This window comes from Metarhizium robertsii (genome assembly GCF_000187425.2).
Source record: "Metarhizium robertsii ARSEF 23 chromosome Unknown MAA_Scf_4, whole genome shotgun sequence".
In the NCBI taxonomy this organism is placed as follows: domain Eukaryota; kingdom Fungi; phylum Ascomycota; class Sordariomycetes; order Hypocreales; family Clavicipitaceae; genus Metarhizium; species Metarhizium robertsii.
The window spans coordinates 3,081,587-3,106,402 of NW_011942182.1; the positions used below are offsets into that span (position 1 = coordinate 3,081,587).

At 49.9% G+C, this 24,816-nt stretch overlaps 7 protein-coding genes across 7 annotated transcripts; 5 read left to right on the forward strand and 2 right to left on the reverse strand.

Annotated features, from left to right (window-relative positions):
- Window positions 1–203: 203 nt before the first annotated feature.
- MAA_03052 (Ribosomal protein L30e) lies at window positions 204–815 on the forward strand (the record flags this gene model as incomplete). Its single annotated transcript, XM_007821050.1, has 3 exons — window positions 204–282; window positions 350–504; window positions 717–815. The coding sequence occupies 3 exons, from the start codon at window positions 204–206 to the stop codon at window positions 813–815; spliced, it is 333 nt and encodes a 110-aa protein (XP_007819241.1).
- Window positions 816–2,771: 1,956 nt separating this feature from the next.
- Window positions 2,772–4,697, forward strand: MAA_03053 (uncharacterized protein; the record flags this gene model as incomplete). Its single annotated transcript, XM_007821051.1, has 2 exons — window positions 2,772–3,357; window positions 3,445–4,697. The coding sequence occupies 2 exons, from the start codon at window positions 2,772–2,774 to the stop codon at window positions 4,695–4,697; spliced, it is 1,839 nt and encodes a 612-aa protein (XP_007819242.1).
- Window positions 4,698–10,280: 5,583 nt separating this feature from the next.
- Window positions 10,281–11,946, forward strand: MAA_03054 (argininosuccinate lyase; the record flags this gene model as incomplete). Its single annotated transcript, XM_007821052.2, has 5 exons — window positions 10,281–10,341; window positions 10,400–10,617; window positions 10,671–10,864; window positions 10,923–11,406; window positions 11,500–11,946. The coding sequence occupies 5 exons, from the start codon at window positions 10,281–10,283 to the stop codon at window positions 11,944–11,946; spliced, it is 1,404 nt and encodes a 467-aa protein (XP_007819243.2).
- A 3,023-nt stretch (window positions 11,947–14,969) lies between these two features.
- On the forward strand, window positions 14,970–17,644 carry MAA_03055 (uncharacterized protein; the record flags this gene model as incomplete). The annotated part of the gene is made up of 2 exons (XM_007821053.1): window positions 14,970–16,137; window positions 16,233–17,644. The coding sequence occupies 2 exons, from the start codon at window positions 14,970–14,972 to the stop codon at window positions 17,642–17,644; spliced, it is 2,580 nt and encodes an 859-aa protein (XP_007819244.1).
- A 1,278-nt stretch (window positions 17,645–18,922) lies between these two features.
- MAA_03056 (dimethyladenosine transferase) lies at window positions 18,923–20,161 on the reverse strand (the record flags this gene model as incomplete). The annotated part of the gene is made up of 2 exons (XM_007821054.1): window positions 18,923–19,669; window positions 19,742–20,161. The coding sequence occupies 2 exons, from the start codon at window positions 20,159–20,161 to the stop codon at window positions 18,923–18,925; spliced, it is 1,167 nt and encodes a 388-aa protein (XP_007819245.1).
- Window positions 20,162–20,483: 322 nt separating this feature from the next.
- Window positions 20,484–23,261, forward strand: MAA_03057 (pre-mRNA splicing factor; the record flags this gene model as incomplete). The annotated part of the gene is made up of 1 exon (XM_007821055.1): window positions 20,484–23,261. One exon carries the CDS (start codon window positions 20,484–20,486, stop codon window positions 23,259–23,261), a length of 2,778 nt encoding a protein of 925 aa, XP_007819246.1.
- A 314-nt stretch (window positions 23,262–23,575) lies between these two features.
- Window positions 23,576–24,209, reverse strand: MAA_03058 (calcofluor white hypersensitive protein; the record flags this gene model as incomplete). The annotated part of the gene is made up of 3 exons (XM_007821056.1): window positions 23,576–23,749; window positions 23,829–23,944; window positions 24,098–24,209. The coding sequence occupies 3 exons, from the start codon at window positions 24,207–24,209 to the stop codon at window positions 23,576–23,578; spliced, it is 402 nt and encodes a 133-aa protein (XP_007819247.1).
- Window positions 24,210–24,816: the final 607 nt, after the last annotated feature.

Below are 24,816 nucleotides of genomic sequence, written 5' to 3' on the forward strand. Positions count from 1 at the left end.
AAACCTCGGGTCTTTAGGGCTGGGAACAGAACGTTGGTGGATTGTGATTGGTTGGTACAATGCAAGCGGACCCGCCAAATCTTTTTCCACTAAACTGCAGGTAAAATCGCGCCTCCAGACCTTTGAAATGAACACCATCCTACTCTCCATCACCAACAATTCAGCTACAGACTTTAGAAAGCCGAGAGCCGAATAACGACAAGATGGCCCCTCAGAAGAAGAGCAAGAAGGATGCCAACAGCATCAACTCCAAGTTGGCGCTTGTTATGAAGTCCGGAAAGGGTACGAACTTCCAAGACTCAGCCATCATTGTTGGGATAGACCGCTAACCAGATTTTCAACCAATCAGTCACGTTGGGATACAAGTCAACGTTGAAATCGTTGCGATCCGGCAAGGCCAAGCTGATCATCATTGCTGGCAACACTCCTCCTCTCCGTAAGAGTGAGCTCGAGTACTACTCCATGCTGTCCAAGGCTCCTATCCATCATTTTTCCGGAAACAATGTAAGTACAGAACTTGTTGTATAAATCGAACCAATCCATTGGTGATCGATTTACTCTTCATGTGAAATTTGCGACGACTTGTCATCTTGTTTCGAGAGGCAAAGTCTCTGCTAAGTGAGAAGATTGTTTCTTGCGCTCTACCCAGAGAAAAAGTCTTTCGTCTAGACTTTGGAGGGTTCACTTTGGCTTACATAATCTCTTTTCTTTTACAGATTGAGCTCGGCACTGCTTGCGGTAAGCTCTTCCGCTGCTCTACCATGGCCATCCTCGACGCTGGTGACTCCGATATCCTCAGCGACCAGCAGGCTTAAGCGACCACTTGGCGTGCAACTTTTCATGAAAAAACGGCGTTTCGGGGTAGAAATTGGTTTCGGCAATTTTTGAGGATATATCAAGCAATGTGATGCGATAATGAGAACCCTTGATCGAGGGGCCCAACAGGCTATTGGCCCGTGTGGGGTACGCCTCACTGGTATCCTGCTTTTGCAGTGTATAAAGCAGCAGATACTGGGAACAGTCACCTCAATATATCAATATAACTGATGACCTTTTTACTCCTGCCACTACCGTATCCAATTCATCCTTGCTGTGACACTGTTACGTTGAATGAACGACTGTGTGCGCAATTTCGATTTATGTACGGGGTCACCGCTCCGCGAACCTGTAAACAGTGCCCTGGTGCAACGTACCAGTGCTAGGCGCGGCTCCGGGCTCAAGCATGTGTCACGTAGAACATGTATCAAGCGGGGTCTTGGCGAAGTATACTAATAATATCTGTCCATCGGTTTATGTGGTTTCGTTGAAATCAATACTTGAACCAAGTCGGGACCTTTCTTCACACTGGGGAGCAGAACATTGCGTGAAAGTGTATTATTCTGTAGCCATAGTCATGGAAAGATTGCATGTTGGCGGGTGTCCTCTACTGACTGGATAATCTTGGCAGAGACAGTTGTTGGCCATGGGGGCCTTGACTCCCATCAACCGTGATGCCAAGGGGCCTGAAGATGATCAAAAGGCCGAAGCGGTGTATGTACAGTATTCTGCATACAATGTATCCCGTACCCATCACGAGCATGAGCGGGTATTACCACACTTCATGCGGCATGTCAAGGCATATTGTGCATGTGCTAGTAGTAAATGAGTAGTTATTATGTCTGGTGCAATACATGACACCTCATCCTGCTGTAATTTGCCAAGTGGAGGTATGGGACTTTGGATCTGCAAACAGCATCGGGAATTTCCTCTCCAACAAGCCCCAGCAAGAGGAACCAAAAGGTTGGAGGGTGGCAGCCGGGCAACACTAGCTGGTTTCGGGTGTGTTCCCCAGTTTCTGGGCGTGGTGGTGGTGTTTCACAATCAATGCCAAAACAGACGCAGTTATCGTTGCAACGTGGTCGTTGCGAGCCAGTAGCGCGTGAGTACAATGGCATGGACGGGTGGTTCGTATTGGCATTCCTGGCGATGACGGCACAAAGATTGGGCGAGGGCACAGCAGCCATGCCGCGGCCATACTGCATATGCTCAAGCGTCGATTCTAAAATTGCACCGAGGTGGCGACAAGTAGGAAGGATGGAGAAGTTGGCTGGTGACGGATGGACCGAGAGCTAGCGAAGGCTGACGGTGGCTTTTGCCTGACATCGGACTGGATGGAGCCATCTGAAAATTCCACGGCCTCATGCACGTGCAGTTTTGTTGTTGTTGTCGCTGTCGGTGGTTGCTGACAGCTATTTCGCGACACGGCTCTCTCTCTCTCTCTCTCTCTTTGTCACGGAGGAACTTGGCTCTCGTCCATCAACCTCCCCAGGCAGTATTTGTATTGTCCATGCCCGCGCCCACTCAGGACTACAAAGCAGTACTCCGTACTCCGTACATGTATGTACAACATACAACACGTCGTCCATGTAACGAGTGGAGCCCGTTGTCTGAAAGGGGAACGGAACAAGACCCTTTGAACTGACAAGGAGGTGCCAGGCGCTGTTGCTCGTCAACGTTGGAACCCTGCAGCGCCAGACGAGTTCTCCGGTTTCCAATTTGCGCTGAGCACGTCCCCCGCCGGAAGCCTCAAGACCAACCGCTACATGTAATATTCTAGCCAGCACACCAGGCATGCTTACCACAGCAACCATCTGACACCCCCGGATAGACAATACACCCGTGGCATCACGCTCGTCTCATCATCTAGCTCCTTTCTTTATTTTTCCCCCCTACAACACATTTATACATACGTCCGCTCCTTTCCGCTTACCGCCACCTCACAGCTTGACGAGATGTCGGCTGCATCCACCAAGAAGCCCCCTTCCGGCGGTGTGGGCCGAGTATCTGCTACAGAAGCAGGCACCACATCGCCAGGAGCTTCGCCCTCACGAACCACCGCCCCAAGATCGTCGACTCCCACGGGACACGTTCGTACGAGATCGGTTCGAAGTGGCCCTCCTGTTTCTGCTCGCGCCGCAGTCCGCAGAGACTCTGCCGATGCTCGAGCGGAGGCCGCCTCTGCCCTCGAGGACCTCCAACAGCGCCTTGAGAAGGAGGAAAAGCTCTCGGAGCAGTACAAGAAACAGTCCGAGGTGCTTCAATCGAAGCTTGACGAGGCGCTTAGAGATGCCGTCAAGTCGGAAGAGAAGCTTCACGAATATGAAGAACAGCACGAGGTTATTGTGAACGAGATGAAGGAGGCCAAGCGTGAGAAGCGGGAGATGGAGACCATCTACGAAGCCGAGCGAAGCGCCATTCTCAAGGAAAAGGAGGAGTTGGCAAATAGGGAAGAAGAAATGCAGACTGTGATCCAACGGTTAAAGGACAGCCTGGCGCAGAGGAATAATTCCGACGATGATGGCCGCCCATCAAGGCAAGGTAAGGAAGAACTGCCTCGACACCATAGCCCTGCATCACCTTCTCCTGTTACACAGGTGCGCTAACCCTGTGTGTCCTATTTGCTAGGCAACTCATCGCCGTCCCTGGACGGTAGCAGCTTTGCGCCACCCTCCTCTCTGCAGCGGAGTGATTCTCGAAACAACTCAAAGCTCATACTTCAAAAGGACAAGTTGATCGAGTCCTTGCGATTAGAGCTTGCTGAGGCACAAATCAAGCTGGTCGAGTCGGAGAACCAGGGCGGCGGCAGACTTCAAGAGGTTGAGCGCCTGCTCATGGAAGCTCGCATGGCCAACGCCCGCCTCATGGAGGACAACGAGAGCTACCAACTCCTGCTTCAGGAAAGGACACTCAAGGGCGACTTTGGCCAGAACGACTTCAGTTACATGAGCGCCGGTACCAACCAAGACGCGCTCAATGCCCTAGAAGGCAAAACTGGCGGGTCCAGTCTGGCAGATGAGCTATCCGATGCTACGGAGGCCGAAAGCGAGGCCTACCGCCGACTAGAATCCGATCTCAAATCAATGAGGGAGCAAAACAAGGCGCTCACGCTGTATATTAACAAGATCATTGAGCGCTTGCTGCAGCATCAGGACTTTGAGTCCATCCTGGACACGTCTGGGGAGGTCAAGACAGGTCCAATAGATATGAACAAGGACCTTCCTGCACCGCCAGCCGGTGAGAAGCAGGCAAATGGCGCCTCTGCGCTGCTGCAGCGAGCCAAGTCTATTGCCGTTGGTACTGGAAAGCCAAAGCCAAGGCCTCTATCGTTCATGCCATCTGCTGCCAGCTCGGCTCATACGGATCCAGAGACGGCTCCCAGCATTCCTATTGGGAATCTAGGGCGATCTGCAAGCACGAGGCGATCTCGGCCGCAGAGTGATCAGTTCACTGGCGCCGCGAGTCTCGTCAGCCAGATGTACAAAGGACCTGATGGTCCCGCTTCGCCTCCCCTGGGCAACCCACGACACTCGCATACTTTCTTTTCACCCCCAAACATGACAAGCAACCCGACAGTCACATCTCGTTATCCCAGCGGAAGTCAGGCCTCATCCGGGAACTTTCCCGGCATGAGGAGCGAGACGTCAAGCATTAGTGGAGAGTCGGGCGACATGTCAACATCCACACCGCCGTCTCAGTCACCACCGCGCTCACACAGCGACAAGCAGACGACGTTTGCGGGCGGCAAGCCCCGTCCCCTAAGACTAGTACAGGAGAATCAAGATGCAGTCAAGGACAATAAACGAGCAAGCTGGTACACAGGCTGGAGCTGGGGCGGTAAGAAGGACGAAGCCCAACCCGGAGCACCCATTCCCGAATAAAGTTTTAGACGGCACGATTCTTGCATCATTGTGTCCCTTTTTTTTTCTTTTGCATACATAATTTTCTCTCGACCAACAAACAAATGGGCAGGGACTGCAGAGCAGCTCAAATGGCGTCTATGGTGTCGCATCCCCAGGTTCTTGTGTTTTGGGAGAAAGTTTACGTTTGAACGTGGAGAAGGAGGGAAGGGAGTTGTTTTGGCATAATGAGTATTCTTCATCCAGAGTGGTTTATTTGCATCGGCGCGGGAGGGGTTGGATATACGCGCAGATGACGTACCGACACGGGAGAAACATGAAGCACTTGGACGGGTATGGTTAGATGTGACGAATTTTTTGACGTCGATAGATATTGATATGAAACGGTATTTTCGGGATGGCAATGTTCCGGCGTTTGCGTTTAAGTTGCCGCTTGTGTCGATACGTGACGTGGCAAGGTGTAGCTTGGCTTAATTCATATTTTTGTGTACAGCATTCCAGGGCATTCAGTTGGTCGTGTGCTGGTGAGATCTGGTCGATACGTTGCTCGGGATGCTCTGTGCTGTTCTGGTCGGGCACATGGGATGGACTGGGGATGGTGAGATTTCGCCATGTCGGGCGTGTGTAGTCCATCAACTCTGGACTCTGGATAAACGAGGTCCATTGCGTGTATATGTCGACTTGTACTGGGACCGTGAATCCATGCTCACTTTGCGATTGTGGCATGAATACGGAGTAGATGTCCGAGTATTTGGATAGGAAGAGAGTGTTGTTTCAACTTGTCCGCGGAGGCGGGCAGCAATAGGAGTGGTTCGCGGTGAATATGACAGGACTCTACAGCCTTTATAGCATGAGTTTTTTTTAGCTTTTTTTTTTAAAGAAAAAAGTATAATATTAATAAATAAATGAAATCAGAGAGGCGGGGAGATGGAAGAAATTCATGGCTGGTTGGATGCATGCGCTGCTTTTGCGTTTGCTTGCACGGGCGCGGCTTTGTACAACCGCGAACACGGAATGACGAGTCGAATGCTTAATGTATGCACGGCGCACGACCACAACATGGCGTTTTTTGTTTGGTTCGCACGTATGAATCGCAATACGGCGCAGATTAATGATGAATCGCATTGCTGGACAAGGCCCCGAGGTAAACTTAATGCCGGCACATCAAGCAGCGTCGGCTACAGGGTAGTTGCACCCACACGAACACACTTCTAGCACCATTTATTTAAACACCGCTCTCGCGTTACCGTGCGGTAGTTTATGAGATATCAATCGAGAGGACACGGAATGGCCCCAACGGCCATCGCGGCACCTTTGAATGGCAAAACTCGGATCGCACCTTTTCCATTATTCGTGTGGATGGCCGAGGCAAAGTTCCCGAGGGCGGGCCGTCCCACAAGTCATGTTGCTACTGTGTACCGTATTTTGGGTGTCATTGCAGCCTTTACGGAATATCGCGTGTCTGGGGTCTGGGGTCTGGGGTGCATGGCCAACATGGCCAGCATGGTGGTCGGTGTTGAGGCAACGTGTCAGTGACGGACAGAGAACACGTAATTTATGTTTTGGACGCTGCGTCAATTGCAGTCTGAGGCAATAACTAGCGTAACGGGTGGCCTCGTAAGGCATTGTGTATTCAATTTCCAGCTTGGCCTGATTCGGTTCGGTATATGAACTGGGATCCATATGGTTCTTAAGTCTTCACCACCAGCAACGTTGGGTGTTAGCAGACCGGCCTGGGGTGGACGGACGTCTCGAAACGTTTGACGTGACGCCCATGTGTGCGAGGTGGACGGACGGGCGGCAGAGAAGGCGTCTTCCCTTGCCAGTCAGTTGAGTTCTCTGATGAGGCAAGCTTGCCCCTGTTGCGTGATTGTAGTGAGGCAACTGGGTTGGTATTGGTCCGTGGCCTTGTGTTATGGGCAGATGCGCACCACACGAAAGCCCTTGCTCCGGCTCTCACGGGCAATGAGTAGTGGGTGGTAGCTTGGCATTTGTATCGTGTCGGACTCTCACAGGCTGATCCATGTTCAATCATGGTGATAGGGGTGCACTGTATACTGACTTGTTGTTGGCTTACGAAGCGGCCTTCTGTCCAGCCAGGACCACGAGGACGCCCAAAGCGCGAAGAAATGGAACGAGATTGAACCCGTCTCTCTGCCACGGTAGATCTTCTTTCCTTTCCTTTCCTTTCCTTTCCTTTTTTTTTTTTTTTTTTTTTTTGGGTAATAAGACGGCGAAAGAGGCATTGAGTCGTATCCGTGTCATTGCCTTAGACGGATAGTTGAGCCCAAGAAATTCCCGCATATACGACTAGTTAGGAAACGCGCTGTAGGATCGCCATTGAGGAGTTGGAGTCTCTGGCGTCACATTCTTGCTAAATAGAGCCTCTTGCATACTTGCGTCAGCCAACTCATAAACCAGCCAGCGCAGTTGCCTACTCATGTACGATGTACCAAGAGGAGTGACTGCAATGAACAGGAATCTGCGGTCCAAATATTGACTGTCGAGGCTACCATTGCATCAACGGTTCTTGAATGACATTGGATTGGCAATGTCTCGTTGCCTGCTTGAAGAGGGATTTTAACGAGTAGGAGTGGTACTAATACCCACGGCACTCTTACAATCCTCACGCCCTGCCTACCTACCTACTTAGGTATCTACTTAAGTAGGGTCTGGTTATCTACTTAAAGTACTTAGGTAGGTACTTAAGTAGGTAGCGAGCTGTCCCACTGTTGCCAACACTCACCGCTGGAGCAAAGACATCCATGGGACGTACTGGGGAAATAAATGCTCATGTCGGGGAACCAGCCGTAGATGGAGAAAGTTGATCATGTGGTCGGTTGTTACAAACATACAGACATGGGCTTGTGCTCTCATGTTTGGTGCGCCGCATTACTCCAGAGGAGCGGTCGTATTGTACTCGGTAGTGATTCGTCCATTCGAAGAGGCTGCTTGATTGTCATTAATTGAATGCATTGAATGCGGCCTTCACCCGAAACAGAATATACTGAGACATCACCACAACACCTTGCCAGCTATTGAGCTCCTTTGCACTGGGTATTCGTGTCTGAACCGATAGACAGAGACAGAGTCGGTTAGTCGGATCAAGAATGACGGCTCCAACAAAGCATTCGAGAAGACATTGTAGTACAATTCAGACCCTGAAAGTTTAGCCAGGTGTAACCTTTACCAGGTGGGGGCAGCTGTGAGGTCATCAGAGGTGATCTGCTAACAGCTGCTAAAGTGGCCCGTACACTGAAAAAAAAAATCGCATAAATCCTTTAAAGAAAATCGGTCATAAAAAATAAAGCATTTTTACTAATTTTCTAAATTCAGGAAAATCGCGTAATTAATAAGGTAAATTTTATAAGGGATTCACATATAAATAATACTTAGGCCCTTACTTTTAACTTTCTTAACGTGGTATAGCCTAGGCTCTAAAAGACACCCTTTCTTATGCAAGTTTTTAGTAATTAAAAATGCCTTAGAAGCTGCCTTAAAAGCAGGTAACCTTGCTAGAACCTCCTAAAAGGTCACTTCCTAGCACACCTTGTACCCCTACTAGGTAACTTACTGTAAACTTCTACAATATACTCTAATAAGTAACTTCTAAGCTAAGTAGCTTTAGGTTACTTTTAAAAGCTTATAATACCGTTAAATTTAATTTTAATACACCTCTTAACACCACGCTAAAAAGCCTAAATTTAGCATTATCACACACACTTTAAAGCCTTATAATAACATAACTCTCTTCTATACACAGCACGATTAATATTAATAATAATAACAAAGATTTTAAAGTTATAAACGTAAATCATAATACTATAGATCAGTAATAGATTTCTATTTTATTTACCCTTTAATTCCTCTCGCTAATTTAATAATTTCTAGCCGCTAAGCACTAAAAAACCAGCTTTTTATTAAAGCCTATAACCGCCCTTAAAAACGCGATATAATAATATATAAAAACAGGATTATAATAAAAACCCTATATAATACCCGCGATTACTCTGCTAATAATATAGTAGTAATATTAAATCTCTCCTGTATATAGGTTTAATATACAATCCTTTACCTAACTAAGCCTGCCTATAAGAATTATAAAAGGCCGCCTATTATTCCTATAAAAATTCAAGTAATATTAAAGGAAGCTATTTAAACCTTATCACGTTTTAAGCGCTTTTTATTACTAAAACAGCTTTATAATAGCCTTATTTTCCTCTAACCTTTCTCAGCTTAAGCTATATCCACCGCCCTAATAAATCTCAGCGCTTATAGGCGAATTCAGCCTTTAAATTACAAGCTTAGCTATAATACACAACGCTTTCGCCTTAATTTTACACTACGCTAAGGTTACCTAACCACTAAAAATTAGGAGTATTAGATTTAATCTAATAAAACTTAGTGTAATAATACTAGCAGTAATAGGTAATATATAATAATATTTAGAGGTTATAAGCATTTTTCCTAGTAATTTCCTATAGCGCTAATATACCTATTATAAATAATAATATTAAGGAATTTAATAAAATAAGAATATAAGCTAATAATTAGATATTTTAGGCCTACTTTACCAGCACCTAAAAAGGTATATATATTATATAGGATAAGAAATAGGGCATAATAACAGCTATATCTTACTTATAGTAAATTTTACCGCTATTACGCAACTTTTAGGTTCAGAATCTAACCTTTAAGCTCTAATAAGATAATACACTATTACACAAAGCGCAATTAACTTCTAGTATAATTAAGGGGATATTTCTAGGTAAGGAATTCGTTTTATAGCCGCTATATAACACTAACCTTAATTCTATAAAGCATATATAGCTTTAAATAAAGCATTAGATTAATACCATATATATAATAAAAAGGCCTAAGGGAAAAGTACTACTTAAAGCTATTTATAAGGCTTAGAAAGCTATACTAAAGGACTTTTTATTAAAGCTTATATATTTAATACCCTACTAAATCACTACTATTAAAGCAGTATAAGAAGGATACATAACCTACTAGCCGGGATTAAAGGTACTAATCCTTTTATAGAAAATACACTGTTTTTTTTATACCTTTAACTCTACTTAAAGTATTACTAATTTCCTAGATAACGCCTAATAGGGCCCTTAGCCCCTGCAGCACCCACTGGAAGTCACTGGTGGCTAATCTTACAGGGGTTGGATTGTAATAGAGGGTGGGGGCGAAGACATGGGTACTCCGTACTGTGTCCGCAGTGCCGCAGGGAATAGTACCTACTTCCTGGGTAAGTACTTAGCACTTATGTATGTACATCTAGGAGCTGCTAAAAGCCACTCCAGAGTCGAAGCTGCTAGTACTAGCTAAACTAGCAGCCTACATGTACTAAAAAAATGAATATCTTTAGATGCAGCAGCAGAGGAGTCTCCCCGAGCTATTCCGCATCTAAAGAGGTAGTAGACGGGGTCCTTACGTGACACGTGACACTAATATCAGCCCCACAAACTTTTTAACCTTGATTACTCACGCCCTTAATCTCAAAAATGCTCTATTGGTCTTATCGATCCCATTGATTTCATCGGCCTTCAAAACGTAACAAATACAACAAAGGCCACTCACAAATATTTCAACATGGCCGAGAAAAAGGCGGACGCCCCGGCAGCTGGCATGCTCTGGGGGGGCAGGTTCACAGGTTCAAATATCTCGGGAAACAAGCTTTGGATGCAGTATACTGACCTCATGGTGCGCAGGTGCGATTGATCCTCTCATGTATAAGTACAACGCCTCCATCCAGTACGACAAGGCCCTTTATAAAGAAGATATCCTGGGATCAATTGCTTTTGCCAGGGCCAACTCAAAGGCTGGCATCATCAGCAAAGACGAATTTCAGGCGATTGAGCGCGGTTTGCTCCAAGTGATGGAAGAATGGAAGCAGGGAACTTTTACCATCATGCCGAATGACGAAGATGTGCGAGGCCACTCAATTCTACTCAACTTGTCGAGGCTAACACCATGGACCAGATTCATACGGCAAACGAACGTCGCCTAGGAGAGGTCATCGGCAAGGACATCGCGGGTAAGCTGCACACAGGCCGCAGCCGCAACGAGCAAGTCGTCTGTGATATGCGCATGTGGTTGCGCGATCGGATCCGTGAAATCGACAGCCAACTCGTCGCATTCCTCAAGGTTATCGTCACGCGTGCCGAGTCTGAAATGTAAGCCTAGCCTCCACCTCTGGCCAAAAGCGGCCCCCTTGTTGACTGACAACCTTAGCGACTACATCATGCCTGGATACACCCATCTCCAGCGTGCGCAGCCAGTTCGGTGGTCTCAATGGCTGATGTCACATGCCGCTGCGTTCAAGCAGGATCTCGAGCGGCTGCGCCAAGTTTTTGAAAGGGTCAATCTAAGTCCACTTGGTTGTGGCGCTTTGGCCGGCAATCCATTTCAAATCGATCGAAATATCATAGCTGAGGAGCTTGGGTTTAGCGGAATAACCTTGAACTCCATGAATACTTCGGCCGACCGCGATTTCCTGATTGACTTCCTGGCCTGGAACTCGATTTTCACCAACCACGTCAGCAGGTGGGCTGAGGACCTCATCATATATTCGACATCTGAGTTCAGTTTCGTGCGGCTGGCCGACGCCTATTGTACGGGTAGCTCTTTAATGCCTAATAAATTCAACGGGGACTCGTTAGAGCTTTTGCGCGGCAAGTCAGGGCGTGCGTTCGGTCAGATGGCTGGGTTAATGATGGTGAGTCCTCATATTAATATCCCAGCCAATTGCCTTGGCTTTGAGGGTGACTAGGAGCGTATCAAGAGTAGCCACTAACTATTCACCTGGAAGACTATGAAAAGCTTGCCATCTTGCTATAATAAAGATCTCCAGGAAGGGTGGGAGCCTATGCTGGATTCGGTTCAGACGGTGTCGGATAGTCTAGGCATAGCCAATGGGGTCATTGCTACATTGAAGGTGCGGCCAGAGCGGATGGAGGCTGCTCTGGACAAGACGATGCTAGCCACTGATGTCGCAGAGTGGTTGGTGAGGAAGGGATGTCCGTTCAGAGAGGCTCACCATATCTCTGGACGCGTCGTTGCACAGTCTGAAAAGCTGCAAGTTTCGATGGACAAGCTGACCCTTGAGCAACTGCAAGCCATTGATTCTCGGTTCACAGCAGACATTGCGGAGGCATTCGAATATGAAACGAGTGTCGAGGCGAAAACGTCTAAAGGCGGTACCAGTCGATCAAGCGTGCTGGAGCAGATCCAGGTACTCAGGGCTATGTTAGATTAGGGGTTTGAGAGCCTGGTGCAGCATGCGGCCGGAGCAAGGGAATCTGGGACGGACATCACGAATGGCACGCTTTATCCTGTGGTCAGAGTAATTTTTACTGCGTGATGAATGCTAATGGCAGAAACAGGCGAATTCGGTGGCGATTTGTCCAAGGGAATCTATCTACAGCAATATTGGCCAAACTCCAGACACTTCCTATTCTTTCTCCTCTTGCGATGTTCTTTCTCCTATGGGTGTAGACTATTGACATCGCGCACAGGTAAGCTAAGCATGGTATGATGGAATCGGCGTCTATGGAAACTACTTGTCCATGGACTCGCCGTTATTATTGCTGTTGTGGTCTTTTTTGCTGGGGTTGTAGTCCGCGTTGGGATTGTTAGTCTTGGTGGCCTTGGTGGCCCCCGTGGTCCTTGCGGCCCTCTTTCCTTTTGTGATCTTTGTGGCTGGTGTGGCCGGCTCTCCAAGACCCTGATTGTCACCGCTTGTAGAACCCTCAATTGTGTTCATAGCGTGTGCGTCGGCGACGAAAAGACTTGTATTATCCTTACCCAGGAAACTCTAGTTCTGTCTCAAGAATGTCGCCAAGAATTCCGCGTTGTGGCCCAGGTGATCCTCAAATAGGTTCTCAAGGTTGATTGAGAGTTCCTCCACAGATTCATCGCCTGGGATGTCCCCCAAAAATTTCTTGTCTTCGTTCAAGAGCTCATCGATCTGCCGTCAGGCAGTGCCTGCAGTACCAATACTCGCAAGCCTCGAAATGTTCTTTGTACTTGTCCTTCTCGTGGTAGTGTCTGCATTTCCAGCACTGTATCTTGAGTCGACCAGGACATTCCTCCCGATGCTGCTTCATGTCTTCGATTCTTGGCATTTGGTAAGCACCGCAAAGGAGCCACGGACATGTGAGCCTCTGTACCACGAGCTTGCTCTTTGAGAAGCGGACCCTTCACTTGGAGCATTCGCTATAGGGCCCCGGACAAACGTGGGAGTTCTTCTCAAACCAGTAGAAGTACTGCTCGCACACATCGCATCTCCAACGGGGCTTAGCCATACTATAGTCCACGGCATCGTGACTGTGTGTACCCTCTGGTTGCTGAACCACCCAGGAGCCGTCGACGAGGTCGACCCGGATGGACCAAAAGCAGGGATCGTCTATTTTTACGCCACCTGAAGTGAGATCGTCCTATCGGAAACAACGATATTTCTGATATATGGGTTTCCCTGAGCGTGTATATATATATAAAGCTTTTTTAGGTTTTTTTTTTATAATTTTTTTTATCTCATTCACGTATTACAAAGTCCTGAGGTTAAGTCCTGGTGCAAACGCTCCGTGCGGGCCACAGGCATTACGACGAGCGAGGAAGGAGCAAGGGATTTGATCTTTGGTAGCTTCTACCTATGTACAGGCGTGGCCTTTGTGGAAATAATAGTACGCGGTACCACCACCACCGCCGTCATCCAAGTTGCCCGATCCTGCCTGCACTGACAACTGTCAAACCTTTCCATGCGACTCAGGAGGCGAGTGGAGTCTGGTGACCCCCCAGCAGGTAGTAGTACTAGTACATAGGTACGGAGTACATGTACTGCCAAACAGCCTGGTTCTCAGTAGCAAGGTGCCTGAGCTCTGGCCTCCATCATTTCGCCTATGATGGCTGTTTTGGTTCTGGAACAGGGAAACGGTTTCCGCTCTTGCCATGCCAACAAGTGCCCCGAGTCACAAGCAGAATGATTTCAGCATTTTCCAAGTTGGCCGGAAGCTCACATCAAACTGTCGACTTGTCCCGCTCCTTCTCAGCCCATCCCTTTGAGTGTGCGCAGGTCCAATTGATGTATTTAACCCACTCTTCTTTTATAATACTACTTAAAAATACTTAAAAATACTTCCTTATTAGGAATAATAAACTAATATATTAATATATACTTATATATTTTTAAAATCTTAGTTACTTATTATTAGCTAGAACCCTGGTCTGTTATAAAAATTAGACCTGCGCACATTCAAAGGGATTCGAGTTGCATTTCGTTACATGCAACAACATTCGAAGGCGTCGCCATCACAATACCATCTCTTCAAGGCTGGCTCTCCATCCCGCCGACCCCGGTGCTGCAGGACAATTGTCTGGGACACGCCGAGGTGCGTCGTAGCGCAACATCCACGCTTATTACGTACTTGTACGCCGCAACAGCGAATATTTGAAGCTCGGGCGCTGCAGTTGGCCAGTGAACAAGGTTCTGGAGCTGAGCAGTTGAGCATCCATCTGGCTCCGGTGCCACCCACCTGGCCGCCCTACGCCTGCGCCTGCGCCCAGGGTACAGTGGTGTCAACTGGTCCGGAGCCAATACTCGTCGGCCAGCTCAAGCATCATTGATCCATGTCGTTGGCCCACGGTGCCTGCCCTAGGTTCCGAGTACTTGCTCCAGTGGTCGGTGCGTGCCAGCCGGCCGCCACAGGCACGCCAGCTTGGACTCGACGACATCATCCACTTTATGCGGATACCAGCAAACCAGCTTCTGCCAGCTTCCGCCAGGCTCTGCCCTCTTCCTCCAGGCTAAGCAGTCGCCGTCTGTCAATCTGCCAACTGCCACCCTCCCGATTAAACCACGCTAAGCCTGGACTCTGAGTGCTACTTGCTAGGCCGAGAGTCTCATTCGTCATATTCTGCTTAACCGTCCAATCCCCGTCGCTTTCGCTGGCGCCCAGGCTCAAATATTCAACTCCTACGAGCCCGCGCCTGGCCTGCAGGCCAAACCACCCTCCCATCCATATCTCGCTTCGTCTCTGCCATCACCGCGCGCACTCTTGCCAGCAACAACAGCCAACTGCCGACATCGCATCTCATTTTGGGCATCGTGCCCTGGCTTGCCTCGTGTCACCCGTGGCATCCGAGCTCGTGCTACGTCCATGACGAGCCACACACGATGACACAGTCTTTTCCCAACTCATCTAGTCGCCATTCTTGACAACCTTCGTGGCCACGCCTGTGGGCATGCACACTCTGCAGACACCACAGGACTCGCTCATAATAATGGAGAAGTCTTCTGCTACGGCGGACGGCGCCGCTGGTACTGCTTCCGCCGCCGCCGTCGCTGCCGCCCCGTCCAGCACCAAGACCAACAACACGACTGGTCCCAATGGCCCGTCATTACCACCCCCGAACACCTCTACGACCGAAAGCCAGACCTCGAAACAATCATCGGCTGCCAATTCTGTTGCGCATTCACCAGCCGCCTCCAGAGATGGCTCGCCTTCTAGGCAACCGCGTGGAGCAACTTCGTCTACTATGCAAACCGGGAGCAGGTCCCGTACGAATAGCCATCAAGAGACGAGCCCAACACGCCAACTAAGACAGGGTAGCCAAGATCAGGGTGCACCGACCCGAACTTTGTCATCAATGACTACCCCGAACCTACGTCCCAGCAACAGGGAAACCCCGATATATGCGCCAACACCACAGAAACCATCAGCCATCCCGGACCTGAAGGATAACCCGCGGTGGCCAGTGTCTCCACGACTACGATCACCTCCACCTCAACTAGGCCGACCTAGGGCGACAACTCCCACACGCCGCAATGAACAAGAGGCTCCGGTGATCAGTATTCAACGGCCAAGTCCCTCGCCACACGTCTCAGATACGCAAACGCAAGTCTTGGACAGCGACACTGACGACTCTCACGCCCCTTCAGGTGTTCGAACTCCAGCTCGAGGGTTGTTAGAGACTGTCCAAGAAGTGAGCCATAACAACTCACCTGCACGGCCTAGCGATTCTGCCTTGCTGGAACAAGTCAAGGAAAAGCTTGGAGCCCCCGAAAACCACTCGGACGGTGCCCTTAGCGATGGGGGCCGTACCTTGAAATCGAAAATGAGCACTGTTAATGAACAGTATGGAGCCGAGAGCGGCACTATCAGAGCGGACTCGAGGAGACCAAGCTCAGTCCCCCCTCCGCCCTTGGTATCCAGACAGTCTAGTGCCATGTCGGGAAAGCAAACCAAATCGAAGCCTGAAACGGGTTCTACTCAGAGCATGACTGTCGAGACTGAGACAGTCTCAAGTATCCCACAGGTAGCACTCACGACGGCTACGAAGGAAGGGGGCAATGCAACGTTGAAAGCCAAGCCAAGCACGGAAACCATTAAACCTAAGAAGGAAAAGAAGAGGACCGCCAGGAAGCAACCAGCAGTTAGTGCGGGTACAGGTAAGACATCTTTGCTCACTCATGGTACCAATATACACAAACACAACGATACTACTGCCTCATCCTCACCAGAGACTAACAATCTTGTTTTATAGCCTCTTCTAAAGCCGACAACTTTGAAGCTAAGATAGCTAGTGCTGTTGATGAGGCCAATACTTCCGATTCTGAGGAGACCTTTGTTTATGATTCGAATCCGCCAGATAATACGGAAAGAACGAACCGCCGCTTTCACTCCCGGACGCCCAGTGCTACATCCATGGCTAGTCAAGTTGACCGACAAAATCTGCGGTCCATCTATGGTATAATGGAAGGCACCAGCCACGGGCCTGTTGCCAAGAAGAGCATGAAGTTTGTGAACACCTTTAATGGCAATGCTAGTGACAGCCTTACACCGGGGGATGAAGACGGCAAGGGAAGTGGACGCAGTGCCGGGGGATCTGCCAGAGGAACGGTGCGACATCATCACCACATTGGTCGATGGGGTCGACAGCCAGGCAACGGCCACGCTTCTTTATTCGATACCGAGTCTCCGTTCCCTAATGCAGCCAAGTCAAAATTTTCCTCAAGCAACAACCTCAACAACTCTCGCAATACCTCCAATCTTTCAAGCCCGAGGACATTCCTTTCTACTCGCGGGCATTTGAATCCAAAACGCTCCACGATGCAGATGTCGTCGAGTTACGATTTGGACGACACTACTGGCGCTGACGATGAACGCACGCCGCTGCTTGGCACAGTACGTTCTTCACGAGGCGGGCGACGACGACCTCACACCCTTCGCCAAGCCGAGTCTCAGACTTATACCAGGCGGTCATCATATCTCAATCGCTTCGCTGCGTGCCTTGTGTTGACAATGATGCTACTTTTAGTCATTACAGGAGCCATTGGGTTTATGTTTGCCACTTCTCAACCCATGACGGACATCGAGATTATGTCAATTAAGAATGTTGTTACAAGCGAGCAAGTGTTGATGTTCGATTTAACTGTCAAAGCACACAATCCCAATATTGTTGTGGTGACAATCGACCACGCAAATCTGGAGATTTTTGCCAAGTCCGAATATGCCGGAAATGATTCAGACTGGCGGAAATCTCTGGGAGGTTCCAACGAGATTCACGCCAGAGATGATCCCGTGAATGATCCACCGAAAGGCCCCGGAGAAGGCGATGGGGATGACACCGATTCTAGGCCCAATATTTTATTAGGACGGATCACCGAATTTGACAGTCCACTGACTTTTGAGGGCTCTCTATTTCACCAAGGCGCTTCTTCTTCGACAGGAGAGATGCAACTTCCAAATCCAGGAAATGGCACTTCTGGCGGCTCTGAACGATGGGGTCACATCTATCAAAATGAGTTTGACCTGATTGTGAAGGGAGTGGTGAAATATAGCCTACCACTGAGTGCTCATATCCGTAGTGCTACAGTATCTGGTAGGACTACCGTAAAGCCAAATTCGGCGAACGATCCGTCGCACAAGCCGAACAGTACTATTCTGGGCATATAGCATGCTGCAAGTAATACGTTACTGTATAGAGGCTTGCCATGACTTCAGTTTTCTTTGTTAATACCTATCTGTTTCGTGCATTTTTTTTGAGCGCAATCGCATTGCATGAGAAAAGAAAAAAAGCGCTGGCGTTGGAATTTACCTCTCCAACTGCATTATGATTATGACTGATCAAACCTGATCAAAGGCTGGGAGATAAAAATTGATTCAAGTTTATGTTATTCTAAGGCTCTCTTTTTGGTTATAGATGGGGCGAAATGTCTACATCACAGACGCTCTGTGCCAGAAGAGGAGAGGAATGTACTGATCTGCAATGAAGGAACATGATTTTCCTCGCTAGCACTTAGTGTGAGCATCTGGCATTGCAGGCATCTAGTGATGCTAAGGAAATTGCGACATACACAGTGACGAGAAGCTGAAATGCTATCTTCTACTTTGGGGTGGAAGAGGTAGAAGGGTTTTGTTTTGCTTTACGACTTTGGCTGCTATAGAAAGCAAACTGGGCGACTACTATATTTGTAATTATTACGGTTCATGATGCAACAGACACAAGCGAAAACGAGAAGCGACGAAGTTGAATCTGGTGCAGGGGACAGGACATGTAACTCAATGACGCGGATTACTTGGAACTTGCTCAAAATTCTACTACGTACAACAAAAAGAGACTGCAGATGAGAAATTAAAGATGTCCAGGTCGATTTCAAGGTCTACACACTTTCAGTAGACATGTATGGAAGATGTAACCAGAGGAATGTTGTTCATCATATCCCTTTGGGTGTTCGAAGGTGCCAATTTTGTACCGAACAAGGATGTCAACCAATTAAAAATCTCATGATAAGAGATACATTAATATACTAGGATATTTATATAAAGATATAAGTATTATTTATCTTTATATATATAAAAAGATACATATTTATACGCACTAAACCAGGTATTTACTAGGTATCTCAGGCAAAGCGGGCCTGGTACGCAATCGGCACCTTCAAACACCTAAAGGGATCTAACTTATGTGTGTTTGACGCATCGCGATGCGTTCTTGGTATATCGCGCGGTTAGCTACGGTTCCGTAGTCTGGTACGGCTGGTCTTGATTGATCATTTAGCCCTTTTCTTATATTAACTTAATCATACCCAGTTTATTTGAAAACGTCTTTGCTTCGCCCTGACCAGAAACGCCAATCATGCCCTCGTTTTGCAAATGCGTATCGACACGAATCTCCGTCATGTGTGTCATGTTGCCGTTCCCGTATCCACGGCCAAATGAAATCAAACCACGTCATGAAAAATGAATCCCCTCCTCGTTGAATGCAAACAACAGACGCAAAAAGTCATTCTCATCGCACTTGCCAGCTCGCTTGTCAGCCAACTCGGTAACATCCTCCAGCACCTTGCGAATCTTTTCCCGAACCAGCTCCGCCACCTTTGTCTTCTTGCGCTTACTCTTGGTCTTGGGCGCACTGCCGGCCGACCTGTTCATCTGCTTGAAAAAATCTGGCGCATCGTCGTCATCCACATCCATGCCATCGCCCTCCTCGGCACCCAGGCCAGCACCAGCACCAGCATCCGTGTCCATTTCCTCTTCTGCGTCATCACCCTCCACGAGGGTCTCATCCACAGCGACGCCATTCATCGCACACCACGTCCGGTAATTCTTCTCAACCATGGTCAATACCTCCCTTGTGCCTAGCCAACTTGCCCGCAGGGTCTTGTTCTTCCTGACAAAGCATACGCGTAGCAGGCCGTCCCATTCGTCCCAGCTTACATTGGGTCTGTCTTTGCCGACTTTTGGTTCAATCCGCACCACGGAGGATTCGACTTGCGGTGGAGGGCGGAAGTTGTTCTTGCCGACTTTCATGATGTGCGTGATTTTGGCCCAGAACTGCGCGTTGACGGAGATGCGCGAGTACAAGGGTTCGCCGGGCCGGGCGGTTAGCCGGAGGGCAAATTCACGCTGGAACATGAGAACGGACGTCCGTGGGGGGTTGGGCATGGCGAGAAGTTTGAAGACGAGGGGACTTGAGATCTTGAACTTTTTTAGCGCGGCTGTTCATGTCCAGTCTCCTCGCAGGAGAGTTTGGAAGGCCAGGTTACGTACCTGATATGGCGTATTTGAAATGCAGACATCGAACTGTGGCAACTCCGTCTTAATCACATCGCCCAGTATGACCTCCAGTTTCCTCTGCTCCGGCGTCCCCTGCACACGCTTCGTCACTTCTGCCGCCATGCGAGGATCCAACTCGACGCAGATACATTTTTTGGCACGCTCCAAAATTCGTACTGTCAAGTTACCAGTTCCGGGACCGATTTCCAAGACGGTGTCCGTGGGTTTTAAATATGCCTTTTCGACAATGGCGTCGGACACACCGGGGTTTTTGAGAATGTGCTGGCCGAAATTGGTGTTGAACTTGAAGACATTGTTCTTGGAGTTTGCGCCGGAATTGCTTGAGCCACCGGATGGTCGGTCGTAGGGGCTGGAAGGCGCGCCGTTTCGCTTCGACTGCTTGACTTTGCCCATTGTGAAGGTGGTGGCACTGTTGAATCTCGCGGTGAGGAGGGGCAGGTGTCGATTTGGTGTTGCAAGGAAACTTTTTTCTGGGGACTGTTCTTATCGATATAGGCGCCCTGGCGTGCGAAACAGGGCTGACCATGTGAAGATTTGGGCTGCGAGGCTAGAGAAACCCGGTCTTATTTTCACATAGCCCATGCTTTTGCCACATGCTTGGAACGACAGGCAGCTTTCCTTGCACTGCAGCTAGACTCATCCATCAAATTTATCTTTTGCAGCGTTTTGTATTTTATTTTCCCTTTTGCCCGCGCAGAACGCGCACGAGAATACAATGGCGTCCAAACTCGATTTCCTCAACCAAAAGGCGCCAGAGAACTACGTCGCCGGTCTCGGTCGTGGTGCTACGGGCTTCACAACGAGATCTGACTTGGGTCCAGCACGCGACGGTCCCAGCGAAGACCAAATCAAGGAGGCTCTTGCAAAGCGCGCTGCCCAACTCGGTCTTGCGCCTGACGGCAAGAAGAAGGACGACGACGACGACGATGACGAGCGATTCCAGGATCCCGATAATGAAGTTGGCCTGTTTTCAGGTGGCATCTACGACAAAGATGATGAAGAAGCCGACCGCATATGGGAATGGGTAGATGAGCGCATGGATAGAAGGAAAAAGCAGCGCGAGGCCCGAGAACAAGCCGAACAGGAGGAATACGAGCGCAAGAACCCCAAGATTCAACAGCAATTTTCAGATTTGAAACGTGCCTTGGAGACGGTCACGGACGAAGAATGGGCGAATTTGCCCGAGGTTGGTGACTTGACGGGTAAAAATCGGCGAAGCAAGCAGGCTTTGAGGCAGAGGTTCTACGCTGTTCCAGATAGTGTGCTTGCTGCCGCGCGAGATTCTACCGAGATGAGCACCACGGTTACCGATGATGGTGTCGCGTCAAGCGCTACGGACAAGGCGGACGGGACTATGACCAACTTTGCGCAGATTGGTGCTGCCCGCGATAGAGTGCTTAAATCGAGATTGGAACAGGCATCCCGAACGAATGGCGATGCTTCGAATGGCAGTTCCACGAGCATCGATCCCCAAGGCTACATCACAAGCCTGAACAAGATGCAGATGAATGAGGCCCAAGCTCAGGTGGGAGACATCAACCGAGTGCGAGAACTTTTGCAGTCAGTGGTCAAGACGAATCCAAATAACGCACTTGGCTGGATAGCAGCAGCTCGATTGGAAGAGTTGGCGGGCAAGATTGTGGCGGCGAGAAAAACGATTGATCAGGGTTGCGAAAAGTGTCCAAAGAGCGAGGATGCTTGGCTGGAAAACATTCGACTTAATCACGACTCGCAAAACGCCAAGGTTATCGCCAGGAGAGCCATTGAGGCCAACAACCGGTCTGTGAGACTGTGGGTGGAGGCCATGAGGCTGGAAAACATACCCAGCAACAAGAAGAGAGTCATCCGTCAAGCGTTGGACCACATCCCGGAATCAGAAGCCCTCTGGAAGGAAGCCGTCAACCTGGAGGAGAACCAAGACGACGCCAAGCTGATGCTGGCAAAGGCTACGGAACTGATACCATTATCAGTCGACCTCTGGCTCGCCCTAGCACGTCTCGAGTCTCCCGAAAACGCACAAAAGGTGCTCAACAGAGCACGAAAAGCGGTGCCCACGTCCTACGAGATTTGGATTGCCGCCGCACGCCTAATGGAACAGCTCGGACAAGCGAGCAAGGGCAACGTCATGACGACGGCAGTGAGAGTCTTGGCCAAGGAATCCGCCATGCCCAAGCGGGAAGAATGGATCGCAGAGGCAGAGAAGTGCGAGGATGAAGGCGCCATCCTCACCTGCCAGAACATCATCCACGCCACGCTGGGCTGGGGTCTCGACGAAGACGACGACCGCAAGGATACGTGGATGGAGGACGCGAGATCCAGCATCAACCGCGGCAAGTACGACACCGCCAGAGCCATCTACGCATACGCCATCCGCATCTTCTACAACAGCAGGACCCTGCGCATGGCGGCCGCTGACCTGGAGCGTAACCACGGCACCAAGGAGTCTCTCTGGGAAGTCCTCGAGCAGGCCGTGGACGCGTGCCCCACGAGCGAGGACCTGTGGATGATGCTCGCCAAGGAGAAGTGGCAAGCCGGTGAGGTCGACAACGCCCGTCTCGTCCTGAAGCGCGCATTCAACAAGAACCCCAACAATGAAGACATATGGCTGGCGGCCGTCAAACTCGAGTCCGAGAACGACAACGCAGAACAGGCGCGCAAACTGCTTGAAATCGCGCGAGAGCAGGCCCCCACCGACCGCGTCTGGATGAAGAGCGTCGTCTTCGAACGAGTACAGGGCCAGGTCGAAACGGCGCTCGACCTCGTCCTGCAGGCCCTCCAGCTCTTCCCCGCCGCCGCAAAGCTCTGGATGCTGAAGGGCCAGATCTACGAGGACCTCGGCAAGACGGCCCAGGCGCGCGAGGCATACGCAGCCGGCGTAAAGGTCGTCCCCAAATCCGTCCCCCTCTGGCTCTTGTACGCGCGCCTCGAAGAAAAGTCCGGCATGACCATCAAGGCCCGCTCCGTCCTGGACAGGGCCCGCCTGGCCGTTCCCAAATCTCCTCAGCTGTGGTGCGAGTCCGTACGCCTGGAGCGCCGGGCTGGAAACCTGTCGCAGGCCAAGTCCATCATGGCAAAGGCGCAGCAGGAGATCCCCAAGAGCGGCCTGCTGTGGGTCGAGCAAATCTGGCACCTTGAGCCGCGGACGCAGCGCAAACCGCGTAGTCTGGAAGCCATCAAAAAGGTTGACAATGACCCGTTGCTGTTTGTAGGCGTGGCGAGGATCTTTTGGGCGGATCGAAAGCTGGAAAAGGCGCAAAATTGGTTCGAAAAGGCTCTTGTACTGGATAGTGACTCTGGAGATAGCTGGGCCTGGTACTATCGGTTCCTGTGTCAACATGGCACGGAGGAAAAGAGGTCGGAGGTGGCTAGCAAGTGTGTTTTGAGCGAGCCCAGACATGGGGAGGTTTGGGAGAGGGTGGCAAAGGAACCTAGGAATGCCAGGAAAGGGGTGGAGGAGATTTTGAAGTTGGTTGCAGAGGAGCTGGAGTCATGATCGGGGTTGTATTATTTATTATATTATATTGCCTATGTGAACACGTCGGGTATTAGGTGTAAGTGAGTAGACTGAGGTTACTACTAATGAGAAATGCCATTAGAACGATGATAGGCCCACGGACAGGTGGGCGGTTTATCTGATGAGAAACGCAATGGCAGCATGACGAGCTCAGATTGTACGGGTGGCACGTGGAAGTAATTACTAGATTTCGAAGCCTGAAAATGTCATGAACTTTACTAGTTACAACGGAAACCCCTTTACATGGGCCTTGGCCCGACTAACGCATCTTAATATGTATGACGGACGTGGCTCTACTTGCTGCCACCGCCAAACCATCCCGAAATACCACTCTTGGCCTTGGCAGCACCGTCCTCGACCGTCTTGTCAAACTTGTCGACGGCCTTGATGGCCTCAGCCTTGGCGTCCTTGACGTAGGATTCAGTCTGGCTCTTGATTTTTTCAGCCTTTTTGTCGGCTTCGGCCCACTGCAATCTTGTTAGTTTACCATGCCGCACAGTCGCACTCTTGCGCCGTACAAGTAGAAGGCGGGAGAACAATACATACCGCCTTGTCAACCTTGGCACCGGCCTCGGCTCCATAGCCCTCAAGTTTCTTCTCAGCATCAGGCTTGCTACCAGGCAGACGGTCCTTGACCTTGGCGGCGGCGCTGTGGACATCACCTGAGGAATGTGTTAGTCTCGTCATGCGTTTGTTACAAGCGCTGCTGCTGGTGGTGCCAGAGACCCCAGCGGTCTCAGCGCACCGCGCACCAAAGCGTAGCTGAGCCGTGTCGAAGCAGCGCCATCAATTGTAGCTTGGGGTAGCCAACATACTTTCAAACTTGTTCTCGGCGGCTTTGGGGCTGCCGCCTGCATTGTATAGGTAGTACCCGACACCGCCTGCGGCACCGAGACCGAGGATAAGAGGCATACGTGATTTGGACATTGTGTGTGAGGAGAGCGACGAGGTGTATAGCCTGATGGAAGGACCGGAATTTGAGGCTTCTCACGATGAGGCGGGAAGGTGGAAGTAAAAGGCAGAGATTTGGACCGAGGGTGGGTGGCTGGAGAGGAGGAGGGACGGTTTTAGCTGGAGGGGAGGAGCAGCTTTGGTTCCTACGAGCTGCAGCTTTCTACAGATATACTTGGGGAGGACATGGATGATGGAGGGCAGCTACCCGGGCACGCGTGTTTGCGCGGGCAGGCGCATGGAGATGGAATGTGGGAGGAAGTCACTTTAATGTTACTCAACGGCTGGAGGCGGCATGAGCGACTGTAGAACGGAGAGCGGGAGGCGGCACCAGCGGCTTTGGGGCTCGATGTCGGGGGCCCGACTGCAGTGAGATGCCGAATGATGGTTCCATGTGTCTGCTGCTGAGCTCAAATGTTGATAGCACAATCGAATCATGGGCCATGGCACTTCGGCGACGGCCGAGCTTGAGCTTGGATTCTAGAGTTGCTAGGCGCATCTGTTGCTTTTGGCCGTCGTGATTGGCTGGACGGCAGTCATGACGTAGGATCTGGCTCTGGGCTCTGGGGGTTGTGCAGGGGGA